General features: G+C 51.1%; 7 protein-coding genes across 7 annotated transcripts; 5 read left to right on the top strand and 2 right to left on the bottom strand.

The window, feature by feature from the left end:
• Positions 1-687: 687 nt before the first annotated feature.
• Positions 688-3,459, bottom strand: K489DRAFT_380973 (DNA polymerase beta-like protein). The gene is made up of 2 exons (XM_033604999.1): positions 1,409-3,459; positions 688-1,330 (listed from the first exon to the last, which is right to left on the bottom strand). The coding sequence occupies exons 1-2, from the start codon at positions 3,250-3,252 to the stop codon at positions 1,102-1,104; spliced, it is 2,073 nt and encodes a 690-aa protein (XP_033459262.1). The 5' UTR covers positions 3,253-3,459; the 3' UTR covers positions 688-1,101.
• Positions 3,460-3,716: 257 nt separating this feature from the next.
• On the top strand, positions 3,717-4,955 carry K489DRAFT_339754 (GTPase; the record flags this gene model as incomplete). The annotated part of the gene is made up of 2 exons (XM_033602250.1): positions 3,717-3,977; positions 4,043-4,955. 2 exons carry the CDS (start codon positions 3,717-3,719, stop codon positions 4,814-4,816), a joined length of 1,035 nt encoding a protein of 344 aa, XP_033459261.1. The 3' UTR covers positions 4,817-4,955.
• Positions 4,956-4,965: 10 nt separating this feature from the next.
• Positions 4,966-6,373, top strand: K489DRAFT_380969 (uncharacterized protein). Its single transcript, XM_033604998.1, has 5 exons — positions 4,966-5,023; positions 5,076-5,532; positions 5,586-5,654; positions 5,713-5,866; positions 5,920-6,373. The coding sequence occupies exons 2-5, from the start codon at positions 5,077-5,079 to the stop codon at positions 6,273-6,275; spliced, it is 1,035 nt and encodes a 344-aa protein (XP_033459260.1). The 5' UTR covers positions 4,966-5,023; position 5,076; the 3' UTR covers positions 6,276-6,373.
• Positions 6,374-6,717: 344 nt separating this feature from the next.
• Positions 6,718-7,920, top strand: K489DRAFT_389147 (alpha/beta-hydrolase; the record flags this gene model as incomplete). The annotated part of the gene is made up of 4 exons (XM_033606478.1): positions 6,718-6,787; positions 6,849-7,006; positions 7,068-7,517; positions 7,588-7,920. The coding sequence occupies 4 exons, from the start codon at positions 6,718-6,720 to the stop codon at positions 7,918-7,920; spliced, it is 1,011 nt and encodes a 336-aa protein (XP_033459259.1).
• A 1,181-nt stretch (positions 7,921-9,101) lies between these two features.
• Positions 9,102-10,409, top strand: K489DRAFT_320161 (uncharacterized protein; the record flags this gene model as incomplete). Its single annotated transcript, XM_033601436.1, has 1 exon — positions 9,102-10,409. The coding sequence occupies one exon, from the start codon at positions 9,102-9,104 to the stop codon at positions 10,407-10,409; it is 1,308 nt and encodes a 435-aa protein (XP_033459258.1).
• A 549-nt stretch (positions 10,410-10,958) lies between these two features.
• K489DRAFT_401983 (uncharacterized protein) lies at positions 10,959-11,590 on the top strand (the record flags this gene model as incomplete). The annotated part of the gene is made up of 4 exons (XM_033607039.1): positions 10,959-10,998; positions 11,068-11,132; positions 11,218-11,313; positions 11,408-11,590. 4 exons carry the CDS (start codon positions 10,959-10,961, stop codon positions 11,588-11,590), a joined length of 384 nt encoding a protein of 127 aa, XP_033459257.1.
• A 159-nt stretch (positions 11,591-11,749) lies between these two features.
• Positions 11,750-13,083, bottom strand: K489DRAFT_371080 (FAD dependent oxidoreductase; the record flags this gene model as incomplete). Its single annotated transcript, XM_033603209.1, has 3 exons — positions 11,750-12,688; positions 12,748-13,000; positions 13,049-13,083. 3 exons carry the CDS (start codon positions 13,081-13,083, stop codon positions 11,750-11,752), a joined length of 1,227 nt encoding a protein of 408 aa, XP_033459256.1.
• Between the last annotated feature and the right edge of the window lie 163 nt (positions 13,084-13,246).

Below are 13,246 nucleotides of genomic sequence, written 5' to 3'. Positions count from 1 at the left end.
CAGCACACTCCCTACATACACCGCCATCGCCTGCTTTGACTCATGCCAGAATCCCTCTAATCTCTCATCGATGATCTTTGTTCATCATTCCCTGCGCTCGCTTCTAGAGTTTGACATGCTCCAGCCAGCAAGGTCGCCCGGCTGGGAGAGAGTTTGGCCCCCGCTGAAATCAATCATCACACAGCTGCAGGAGTGATGAGATGTCTGTTATATCTAATTTTGTGATAACCTCACCAGCTGAAGATTCTCACCGGACTTGGTGGGTGGACATCGTCCATCATTGGCTCTAGGCAAAAGAGTGGCGTTCCTGGGAACCTGACGTGCGGGCGGCAACGGCCCACGTAGTTCGATCACATTACTCGAGCATCGTGATCGATCATCTTATCAGACCATCAATCGCCCGTGGAGACAATCAGGTAATCTATCAACATTCCTCGTGCATTCGCGCCAACAAAATGGATCTAGCCAGCGGGTGTTGTCTGAGAGAGAATGTCGAGGTTGAAAGATCTACACTCGCTCATTGCCCGGACACGCACCACTTCGTTCGAGAGTGCGCGGCCGTGATAGATGAATCGGCCCGCTCACGTGGGGTGGACGAAGCGTTTCGCAGGCTCCCGACCGTCTAATTGACGATCCAAGCAGCGAGAAACGGAGGCATTTTGTGCACCACGACATCGACGACAGACGTGAATGTTACCAGGTTATAGCGAGCTGTGGTCCACGAATCCTCCAAATACTGACAGTCCACCATTGTGCATACAGACTATACATGTAGTATTGCGCTGTACCACATTCCCACAAGCGATTTGACGACGGTTTACGTGTCGTCATACATCCCCAGTCCGAAACCCGGGGCATGAAAGACACGCATACGACTGACGGCTGTCTCCACTCCTCCCAGCGGATTTTGGTCGTATGATTGCAAGCTCTCCCAGGCTCATTATTGACAGTGCAGTACCCTCGTTCACCTGGCGCGTATCACTGTCTTCTCTCTTGGGTAGGAAGGTACCGCAGACTGGAGACTACCTACCTAGTAGGTATGTATCTGTGTTTGTGGATATACAGGCACATGTCCGTCTCACCAATTGACAGGACCGCCATTTAGCCTGTATTCCTCTCTGTAGGCGCCCGATATGGAATACCCATACCATCAAAGAAATTCCTCTCAGCTTCCTCCATTGTGTTGGCTCGTTGCTGCTCCGAGAAATACCTCTCGAGATCAATGAACTCACCATTCCCTCGATGTCGCACTCCTGAACTATCAAACTTCCAGCCTTTCTCATGACGCGCATATCTGCGCAGGTCGCGCTCAAAAGTCGTCCCACCGCTCCTGCAAACATGCACTCGTCAGCCACGCATACGTGAAACGCAGGCGAATATGCACGTGAGCTTGTTTTTCGTGACTTACCAGCCAACGACCGCGCAGCCCACCGTTCTCCAGGGTGCGACGATTATGTCAACTCGGCGGTGTATGTTTGGATTCTTCACACTAGGATTCGTCTGCAGCTCAGAGGCTTTCTCTGGCCATTTAGGATCCTGCCAAACTACCAGCGCCTTGTCGAGGGTATCAAACCCATGACCGGATCGAATGCCGCGAAATGGCAATGTCTGCTGGCCGCGGTTGGTACTGACAAGCGATAGTAACAGCGTATGAGTGATCCATCCCTCGTCCTCTAAACTGAGGACGATGTCGTTGATGAGGTTCAGCGTCTGTGTCTCATCGGGGTGGCTGATAAGCACATCCACATCTCCACATGACTCCTTCCCTCGCCGATAGCCGCCCACGATCATACTTTGAATCCCGCTGTCCCGGACCTTCACCGCATGTCGGTGGATTCTAGCAGCAATGCTCTCCACCTCACGGCGAGGTATGAGATCCAAGAACTCTTCGTAAAACTTCACGCCAATCTGCTGTACACGCGTCAAAGATGACCATCCAAATTCTACAATGTCATCCAGATCACGCCAGCCTTTGTCGTATAAAAACTCCCTCGCGGTCAAAGATCCAACGCCCCATATCTGATGGAACGACTTTAATATTTTGAGGTCGGGGTCTTTTGCGAGATCCTCCACAGCTTTAATCTGGCCGGTGTTGGACCACTCCACAAATAGATTCGCAATCTTCACGTCACATCCTGGAATCGCCAAGATTTCTCTCGGACCACTAATCTTGTAAGGATACGCAGCAATCGCAGCCACTGCAGTCGCATACGCGCGAACGCCGACCTCATCGTTGATCAAAAGTCGAGCCTCCTGAATCTCCTTCAACAATTTCACAAATTGCAAATTGATGCAATCTGCAGGTGTTGACCGTAGGCATGAGTATATGATCCCTTCTCGGACCCAGTCTGGCGGAGGCGGAAGCTCAGTCGAGTGTCCTGTGTCGTGCTCTGTGGTACTCTGTTGTAGTAAATGTGCATATTGGCTGCCATTACCGTGGCCTGTCTTCCAGCTGGTTGGCTCAACTTTTGCTGCCACCCTTGCATATCTCGAACGCACCGATCGATCATATTGTGAGCTTGAACTAGGTGCATCAACCGTAGCTCTCTGCAGGATTTGTTTGCCTCTCTCGACTGAAGAGCGGACAGCTTGTGTACTTGAAATTACGGCTGACGATGTGGTTTTGTGTTGAGGTGAACCTCGTGTTGGAGTATTCGAGATTGGTTTCGAAGCACATGTGACTGCTAGGGTGATATAGCTATCAATTGGCAACAGACATCCAGCTCGAAGAGAGTCATCAAACCATTCGGCTCGGACAATCTGGACGAGTCGATGTGACTCGACTTTTCGATCGTCTCGTATCATCGGCTTAGCGCCACTAGCTTCGACTGCGATGTCATGCTCATGTTCGTTATCAGATTCCGTATCTGAGTCGTTAATCACTATTGTATTAGTTGTCGGCTGTGACGACAATGGAACTTGACGTTTGCGTTTCAGTCCCTGCGTAGGCGCATTTTCTGAGCTCAGCCACGAGGCGTTCGAACCTTCGGAGGGCTTGTTCTCTGTGGAAACAACATCTGGCAAGGGCAATAGACCATTCGCACGTAGATCAAAGAGAATGCGAGCCCTTTTCGTCACCTTGCTGAGAACGATGTGCGCCTCGTGGATGTCGTACGTGAGATTCGCGCCGGCTTGAACGAGTTCGTTCTCCAGGTTATGAAGCTCTTCGGTGCTACGGTGCGTGGCCGAGACGTATATCGCCGGGCAACTGCTAAAACCCTCGCGCAAAGTAGGTGTATATACGGAAGTCATGTGTGATGTGATATCGAGTGGAATACATGCCCTCAAGTCTAACGAGCAAAGTAGCCCGCTTCAGCAACAGGAGTGAGTAATTACGACTTCCTAGTCATTGGCAGCGCAGTCTGTGACTCGTTCGAATCATTGAACATTGACCTCGTCCACCGTGTTGAGATTTGCTCGTCACCTGCACCAGCGAACAAATGAATTATCATATTTGCGCCGAACATGAAAGATTCAATAGTGATATGTACACACTACGTGGGTAGTAGGTAGATACAGAGATTGATTTTGGCGCTCGGACCAACAGTTCGTTGGATTCAGAACGTGCGATAGTCGTGATCCCTCTCGAGCGTGATGTGTTGGTGAATTTCCATTTCGGAGCATCACTCATCTTGTGCTTCGGCGTAACAGTCGTCATCGCTCGAGACTACTCTCATCAGCACAATGTCGCCCGATCGAGGAAGTTTGCCTACACGATGACTTCTTTCATCCCACGAAGCGCCTTCCCGCCTCTTACCTCACTTCCGAGATCGTATTATCTCGGGCATCATGCCGCGGGTTTATCCAAGATGAGAACGCTGCTTAGGCAGATCGATCTTATCATCGAATGTCGAGACCAGCGTATTCCTCTCACTTCGCGGAATCCCATGTTCGAGGAAAGTTTGGCGGGACGGGAACGCATGATTGTCTACACCAAAAATGATCTTGGAAACACTGGCAGCCGCGAAGATTTGCAGGTACGCACGCAGATCTGATAGTTTGCATACGGGACACAAGAGTTGGAGTGATAACAAGTGTTCAGAAACATAAATTGATCCGCGAATGGCATCGACCAGCAAAGGTCATTTTCTCCGATTACAAGAATCGTAGAGATCTACGGAGGATACTGGACCACATCAAGGAAGCAAGCCAAGCCCGTGGTGCTCTGACAGGATCACATCTTATGGTGGTGGGAATGCCAAATGTTGGAAAGTCAACATTACTCAATGCGCTTCGCCACGAGGGCGTAGGCAAGGGCAAAGCCGCGCATACTGGGGCCCAACCAGGTATCACACGAAAGATCGGCACGGGAGTCAAAATCGTTGAGCCTGATGAAAGCGGCTCGGGTGCTGTCTATCTGCTCGACACGCCTGGAGTCTTCATCCCGTATGTTCCAGATCCTGAGGCTATGCTCAAGCTAGCATTATGTGGGAGCGTCAAAGACAATCTTGTCCCTGCTCTAAACCTTGCCGACTACCTGCTTTTCCGCCTTAACCTACATTCTCCATCGTTATACTCGGAATATTCGGAGCCGACAAACGATATCATGGTGCTACTTGATGCAATCGCACGGAAAACCGGTCGATTGCAACGGGGTGGCACTCCAGATCTTGAAGGAACAGCATTATGGATGATTCAGAGGTGGCGGAATGGCCATCTAGGGGTCTTCACTTTGGACGAAGTGTCAGTGGAAGCTTTGCAAAGATATGATGACCAATCGCTGGTGGGGAGCAGTCTAAATCAGGCTCGCAAGGCTGGCAAAGAGGCCTTGAAGATGCGAGCAAAGGTCAAATATGCCGGCGCAAATGCAGAATAGGCTGGAGACCATGAAAGATGTGGTACTTAGGTATAGAGAGTCACTATGTAAATCATTGTATATCACGTGACATGACGATTCTCTGCCTGCACGCCGCGTTTCCCTGGAAATGTCCGCGATGCGCGTGAAGGTGCGCAAGTTGAATTATACCCGAATAGTCGCATTGGACATTGTCCCACAACTGCTAATGTTATAGGCCATCCACAGGTCCGTAAGTACTCACGCGCCCGTGCCAAAGGTCATACTAACGCCGGAGCAGAATGTCTCAAGAGATCGCGGAGTCCACCGCGTCGGTGGAGGCGCCGATCGTCGCCGGCACCAAGCGACGTCTGTCACAAGACTCAGAGCAGGAGTTCAAGAGGACGCGTCTCAGTCCGGGTAAGAAATCACCATTACCCACCGAAGAAGAACCCACCGAAGGCGCTGTCGATCAGTCGCGTCACCTTTCACCAGAATCTAAACCCGAAGAGAAGAAAGAGCCGCGCCGCAAGACGGCTATCGATGACAAGCAGCGCAGTAAGAGGCTGTTTGGCGCGTTGTTCAGCCATACCAATGCGGCAGGAGACAAACTCTCGAGACGACGATCGGAAATAGAGCAACGAAAAAAGGCTGAGCTCAAGAAGCAGGATGACGAACGCGTCGAAGATCGGCTAAAGAGACTGGCCAAACTCGCCGTCCATCGCCAGAAAGAGCAGATCAACGTCGATGAAAGAAACGTGAGTGGTTCCAGGCGTACATGATGGCATTTACGCTAACAGATGCGCCGCAGCTACGGACGCGACATGAAAATCTGCTGGATCAAGCGCAATCGCTCAAAACGCGAGCGGAACCTCACATTGTACGTCATGGACTGTCATGGTGGCATTTCTCGTAGCTCACTGACATTTCTCCTGCAGTACTATCGACCATGGGAGCTATCTAACGCAGAAGAGAATCGTGTCGCCGACCAGGTAGATGATGTCCGAGACCTGATCAAAGGAGAACTCGCCGAGTTTGAACGTGAGAAGGAGGAGAGACTCAAGGCACTGGAGAATCCGCCTCCTGGTGAAGGTGCGCTACGCTCAGCTGATCCCACGCCAAACACTTACTAATCTCTGGTTTAGGAACTGATGAAAATTTCAAATCACACGAGAAAGATGTCAAATCTCCTTCATCAAGGACCGAAGCGTCGCGTGTCGAGGATCCGAAGAGTTCCGCACCGCCGGACGGCGAGGATCACGGTCCAGATCCCGACGAAGTTGACAAACCATCACAGAGTGTGAACCCCACAGAACCAGACGAGCGTTCTCTCCATCAAACCTCGGCGGAAATAAACGAGACGCAAGATTCTGCGCTAGTTGAGCCTGCAGAGAACAGCGAGTCAACTCACATACAGCCGACGCACCAAGAGGCAAAGGAGGACCAGGATGACGAAGCTGACCACATGGTCGAAGGTGATGAAGATGACGTTATATATTGAAGTCATGCTTGCACTGTTAGCATAGCTTACTACATTGATAAACTCACTACCTACGCAGATCTTGGTCTTCAAGTCTGCTCCTAAAGCGCTCATGGACGGCTTTGTAATGCATAGTCCCATGATCATGCGCCATCGTGCTTTATAATGTTCCCTTGTTAGAACGATTCTGATTATGCGAGACGACTCTTCCTTTCGTGGCATCTCAATGATGCAATATTCGCGTCGACTGGCGCAGTCGGGAAGTTGTAGCCAGATGCGGTACATGCTCCGATTCTCTTCGGGGTCTTCTCTCATGATATCACCGACTTCGGGCCGATCGTAAGGCGATCAAGCTGACCCGCGTCAGCCGAATCGTCAAGCTGTTGTGACACATAAATATCATCCAGTGCACGCAATCGATCTATATTCGAATTTACTCAAAAAATTCTACGCGTACCAAAACATGGATAAGCTAAAGCCGAACGACCCTAGATACGAGAGGAAATCTGTAGAGATCAACGGACACCGATGGGGTGAGGGATCGTTATTGATCTTTGTGAGACAAGACTGTGTTCGATTGACATGACGATACAGGCTACCTCGATGCTGTTCCTGAGGGGAAGACGAAAGGTGTCGTGGTTCTAGTGCATGGGTTTCCTGATCTTTCATTGGCGTGGCGTTATCAAATACCACTGCTTCTCAAGTTGGACTTCCGCTGCATCGCCTTGGAATCTATGGGATATGGAGAAACAGTAAGTATAATGCTAATGTACAACTACACGCCAATAGATTTAGTCACTGATAGTTCGACAGGGAACTTCATCAACGCTGCGTGACTTCTCCTTCAAGAGCCACGCCGACGCCGTTGCTGGACTTGCAAAAAGCCTCGGCGTCGAGCGCATCATCTTGGGTGGCCACGATTGGGGTGGAGCGGTCGTCTACCGTATCGCACAATGGTATCCCGACCTCGTGTCACACGTCTTCAGCGTATGCACGGCCTACATGCCACCAAACGACACGTGGGTTCCTCTTGAACAATTCGTGCAGAAAATGCCCAATTTTGGTTACCAGCTACAATTCGGCAGTGATGATCGAAAAGTTGAGAATGTTGTCAAGGACGCTGAGACGATGCGAAAGTTCCTGAATGGCCTATACGGTGGAAAGAACAGCAGCGGACGGGTGGTCATGACACCTGAAAACGGCGTCAACTTGGACGTTATCAGGGACGACGAAGTTGAGTTATCGCCGCTTTTGGATCAAGAGGTATGTGTTCATACTCGCACGAGTCTGCCTAGGGAGTTCCTCGCGTTCAAGACTTACCGTCGTATTCTAGGAACTCGATTACTACGTCAAAGAATTCCTCAAGAATGGCATCAATGGACCATTGAACTGGTATCGCACACGGAAGGTCAATTACGAGGACGACCTGAACATGCCCGCGGCAGTGAAGGAGACCATCAAACAACCAACACTCTACATACTCGCCAACAAGGATGCAATTCTGAAGCGTGAGCTGAGCATAGGCATGGAGAAGGTGATTCCGAACCTCACTCGTGGTGAAGTACCCGCTGGACATTGGGCTTTGTGGCAGACTGCCAAAGAAACCAATGCCATCATCGAGGACTGGTTTAACGGCGTTGTTCTCGGTGGAAAGACCAAGATCTGAAAGAATCTAATGTGCTAGAGCAGATGCTCCACGGTGAGGTTGTATCTAATATGACGATAGTGGACACTGGCACTCGCCATTGCTCTACTCACCTTGTTGCTACGCGGTCTACTAAAATCGATACATCGTCTCCTTTGCGGACCTCTGTTGCGATCGATAGACATGACTCGGGAGGGGCGGCGTTGCGGGGCGGTCGGTGCGTTGCGGGCAGACGAAGGAAGCCGGAGAACTTGCGTCATGCACACTGGCATCGACACCAAAGGTTAAAAATGCCAGGCATTCGGATTATTAGGCTTGGGGCTCCACTGTATGAGATACGCCCGAGTCATTCATCATCATAATCATCTGGCTCGCCAACGGTTTCCTACGAAGACGTGCATTAACCGAAACATCGTATTTATCGATCACGTTCACCTCGTAGGCAACGTCTCGATCAAGTTCAGTTATGGACGTATGATTCGTAGGCGTGGGGCGGTTTCGATGAGATGGTCGAGAATTATTCAGCGTACCTTGTGCGCGCACGTGTGCTAACCACAGGCGCGCTGAGCAGGTGAGGTCGGAAACTAATGAATCGCCGCGCCCGCTTTTCTTAGAGCCACCACATCTTTTTTCATCTCTGACTGATGATCTCTGTCCTCTCTCTCCCTAGACATCACTCTTCACATCCTACAAGGTTCTACCACTTCGGTCGTATATCACGATCCCACTGCCTGTCCCCGACAGGCCTCACTCAATCTGAAAGAAACGCCTACCGCATCGTCGCTGTCCGCCCACCCCGCCACTTCGTCGACTCCGCTCTGTCGTGCAAATATTCCTTCAGGACACCCACGAATCCGATCACCAACCCCGAGTATCGTACGAGTTTATGTATTCGAATCACGTCAACGTTCTCGACTTCGCACCGGCGCAGCTGCCACACTGGATATCTCGAAGACCTCGTACTAGCAGCCACCAACGCAACACTGGCTGATTTTTGCTCGCATCGTACGTCTGGGTGAAGATCATTTCATCCTTGCGAACTATATATCCTTTTCCGGTACTCGCTACCATCTGATCTATCAGCCTATGCTGCGATACATCTGCAACTACATGCGTTCATCCGCCAACAGCATCAGAGTGCCTCTCGCCACCATCACTGCCGCCTAAATAAACCTCGCCTGACACCACTTCCAACCGCAATCATGGGTAGCGTCAACATTCGTCGCGATGTCGCGGATCCTTTCTACCGCTACAAGATGGAGCGCCTCCAGGCGAAAATCGAAGGCAAGGGCAACGGTATCAAGACCGTCATCGTCAATCTCGCCAACGTGGCCGGTCAGCTTGCACGACCCGGAAACTACGTCATCAAATATTTCGGTTTCGAACTCGGCGCCCAGACCAACATTGATCCCAAGGATGATCGCTGGATCATCAACGGTGCTCATGATGCAAGTAAGCTGCAAGACTACCTCGATGGGTTCATCAACAAATTTGTTCTCTGCAAGGAGTGCAAGAACCCGGAAACCGTCATCAACATCAAGGATCAGAAGCTTCTGATGGATTGCAAAGCCTGCGGCAAAATCTCCACGGCAGACCCTACCCAAAAGCTGACGGCTTTCATTTTGAAGAGCGCGCCCAAGAAGGGAAAGAAGGACAAGTCGACCAAGAAGGCTGACCGTAAGGCTCGCAAGGAGGCTGAGCGAAATGGCAACGCAGATGACAACGATGCCAATGGCGACGGACCCAGTCCCGGTGACAGTGGCTCTGACCATGCCGGCGACGAGAATGGCAATGACGAGGCCGATGCCAATAGCGACGATGACCTCACTCGCAGGATTAATGCTGAAGCAAAGGAACTCCATGAATCTGAGGTCAAGGAGAAGGATATTCAATGGTCTGTTGACATGTCTGAAGAGGCTGTGAAGGCACGCGCCAAGGCTCTCCCGGATGATCTGAAATCTAGCTTGGTGCTTGAAGACGGTGATGATGAAGAAAAAGAGGGCAGCAGCTATGATGTCCTTGGCAAGTGGATCGAAGAGAGGGCTGAAGCCGAGGGGCACGTCAGCAAGGTCAAGGACGTTGACATTTTCCTCAAGGCTAAGGAGCTCGGTATTGAGAGCAAGCACAAGACCTGCACCGTTCTCGCTCAGTGCGTCTTCGACGACGACATTGTCAAGCAAATCCCTGCTCGTGCTGCCATGCTCAAGCGGATCATCGTCTCGGAACGTCACGAAAAGTCTTTCTTGGGCGGGCTCGAGCGTTTTATTGGTCTCGACAGACCTAACCTTATCCCGCTCGTCTCGGCCATTCTGCTCAGCGCCTACAATTCTGATGTGCTTACTGAGGAAGTCCTCACTGCGTGGGGTAACAAGGCTAGCAAGAAGTACGTAGACCTGTCGACTTCCCGCAAAGTCCGCAAGAGCGCTGAAAAGTTCCTGGAATGGCTTGCCACCGCTGAGAGCGACGAGGATGATGAGGACGACGAGGACGAGGACGAAGACGACGAATAGATATTCCCGATTCCATGTTGGTCTTCACTCGTTTTCGGACGAATAGCCGTCGGCGGAATTGTCTGTGTCGTTCGAGCAATGTCTGTGGCCGTCTTGGGACTGTCATACACTTGTAAATAACTTACTTCTCATCTCAATCCTTCCTATCTAAGAGTGCGTATTGCATCTGGTGTTCAACATGAATGAACAGTAACTTTCTGTGTGCTAGGTCTCGCTCTCAGTTTGTGTAAAGATTGGACATAGGTAGAGTTGCCGCTTCACACAAGCACGTCGAGACTACTACGGGTAGGAGATTGGATACTATCACGAGTCGTGAAATCCATCTACTACTACCTGGGCCCGGGCATTGAACATATTAGGGTTAACATTGACATCTCGACCCTAATATATGCATTACACAAATCTCACAACCATGACGGACGACAACAATGTAACATTCGCATTCTTTGCGCTTCACATCTGTCCTGGAGATCTCCATCCAACAGCTTTTCAGCGTACCAGGAGGCGAGCGAAGAATGACCGTCTCCATTAAGGACGTTCTCGACAATCATGGATGACAATTCGCTCCGCAACACCAGAGGCATTCACGGTGAGACAACAGCATACAGAATGGTTTTGGTCCCGCGCAGTTTTGGCTGACACAACTATCGTGCTACAGCTAGAATCACCGAAATCCGAAAAGAGCTTATCCTCCGTTATGGGAATATCATAGCGGCCGTTTCGGTAAGTGTCGGTGGTTGGTTCTACAACAAGGACGGATGTAATCGTGTGAATTTGAAATAATGACCATTCGTCAACCTCGATACAGAACTCAACCGACCCCGCCACGACCGCGGCCTTAGATTCGGATCGCACTTCGACGGCCATCGCCCAACATCAAATTCAGGTCTCGACCGCAGGTCTTGTAAGAGCCATTCCCAGCCCTTGACGTGTCGACTCTCGAGTCAAGCTTCGTTATGGTGTTATGTCGAAATGCTGATGACTGTTGTTTGATGTAGGTCAAGGCTGCCGAGGATCTCCAGACTCTGATCCGTCAATTACAGGAGTTCTGGCTGTTTGGACAGCTGAACACCCTTGGAGACGGCGCGGTCAAGGCAGAGACCGATCGCGACTCAGAGGCTGTAGCGAAAACGATCGCGGAACTGCTCGAGCGGAGGGAGAGGACGGGCCAAGCGAACTAGTCGATGGCCTCAATATTGAGATCTATAGCATCAGATGCCCGAAGCATCGGTATGCTGAAGACGAGCTGCATCTTAGCAAGCATTCATCAAAATCGAATGAGCGACGAATAATCGGAAACTTCGAAAGGGAAAACGTTCCTGAGAGTTATTGAAAAAAGTTCACAGCTTCGATGAAGTCGAAGCTTTGGGAACGGTCGAAGCTGGTAGCCAAGAAGATGGCCCCCGTGTGGTTCCCTCCTCCATAGCCTTTCCTGCGTCCTCAATACCTAGCGACTGCGCAACATTCCTGACTGTCAATCTTGCCACTCCAATTGAATTCTGATATCCCGCTCCAGCAAAGCCATAAGCATGAACGACCTTCTTGCCCCCGGTAATGACTTCTCTCTCGGTCCTCGGACCGCCTTTCCTTGCTGGCCTTAATCCACATTGCGCACTGATGACCTCGAAGCCGCCGTCTGCTCCGGTCATCAATTCTGGTACCATGTGTCCAGCCCGCTCGAGGATCAGCTTCGTGGTGGCCGGGTCGGGCGTAGTGTCCCATGCGTCCGAGTCTCTCGTGCCGCCAAGGATGGTCGTTCCAGAGCCTGGCCGGGGTATGCAATAGGACGTGTAGGCTTCTGAGCCGTCCTTCGAGGCAGCGCCGGAGCGTGTCCTTATTGTTGTTGCCTCGCCTCGCACGAGGACGGTCTGCCCCCGGACAGGATAGACTGCAAGGTCCCCGCAGAGCTTGAGTGCTCCGAGACCAGTCGCGTTGACATAGCAGCTGACCTTGCCTCGTCCGATAGCGTTCGAGATTCCGTCTACAGTAGAAAGCGCTTTCTCCAAGCCGCCATCGTTTGGGAGAGAAGACTGAAAGAGGATGACCCCACTGCGAAGAGCCCGGTCGCGAAGATAAGCGAGGTAATGCGGAACATTGATGGACATTGCGCGACAAGTCGCTGCGCTGGAGATTTCTGGTTCAGGCTTCGTCTGACGCTGCTTGATCTGTGCAAGTACCTCGCTTGAATTCGAGATTGTGGTGAAGTCCCGGACATATGGCGCCCACCAGAGCTCATCGCGAGCGGGTCGACCATCCCAGAAATGATAAGAGGGATACATCTGAGATACGAATGTTAAAGATACTAGATCGGAGCGTAGAATACGCCTTCGATGCTCACTTTGACGCCTGATTTCGGCTGATCGGGATCCTTATGCTCGTCCTCGATCAATTTGACAAAATAGTCATACGATTGCATGTCCCAATCGCATTGCTCGATCTCGTGTGCAGGAGCATGAGATCGCCAATGCGCACCAGCCCAAGGCGATGCATATTGATCATCTAGGTCGCCCGGAATGTGGGCTGAGATGATGGTCACTTTGTAGCCATCTTCGGCGAGGAGTACAGCAGTGGTCAGACCGATCACGCCAGCTCTGAAATATGGGTTAGAGTGGGCTCATGGAATATGACAGACGACTGACCCGATGACCGCGATATGATGGTTATCAGCACTCATGGCTTGATGTGGCGATGGACGTTAACGTTTCACTCCAGATTAATATCCGACAGCAGTCGAGCAGTCCCGCTTCCACGTATATTCCTATGATGTAGAGAGTCCAGATAATGAATGTAGTTTTTTCATGTTGTTCCGTGTGAGATGCAGAAGTGAGTCATTTCAG

The sequence above is a fragment of the Dissoconium aciculare genome (genome assembly GCF_010015565.1).
Source record: "Dissoconium aciculare CBS 342.82 unplaced genomic scaffold K489scaffold_7, whole genome shotgun sequence".
Lineage (NCBI taxonomy): Eukaryota > Fungi > Ascomycota > Dothideomycetes > Mycosphaerellales > Dissoconiaceae > Dissoconium > Dissoconium aciculare.
The sequence above is the reverse complement of the archived record's forward strand: the minus strand, read 5'-3'. Positions and strand labels throughout refer to the sequence as shown.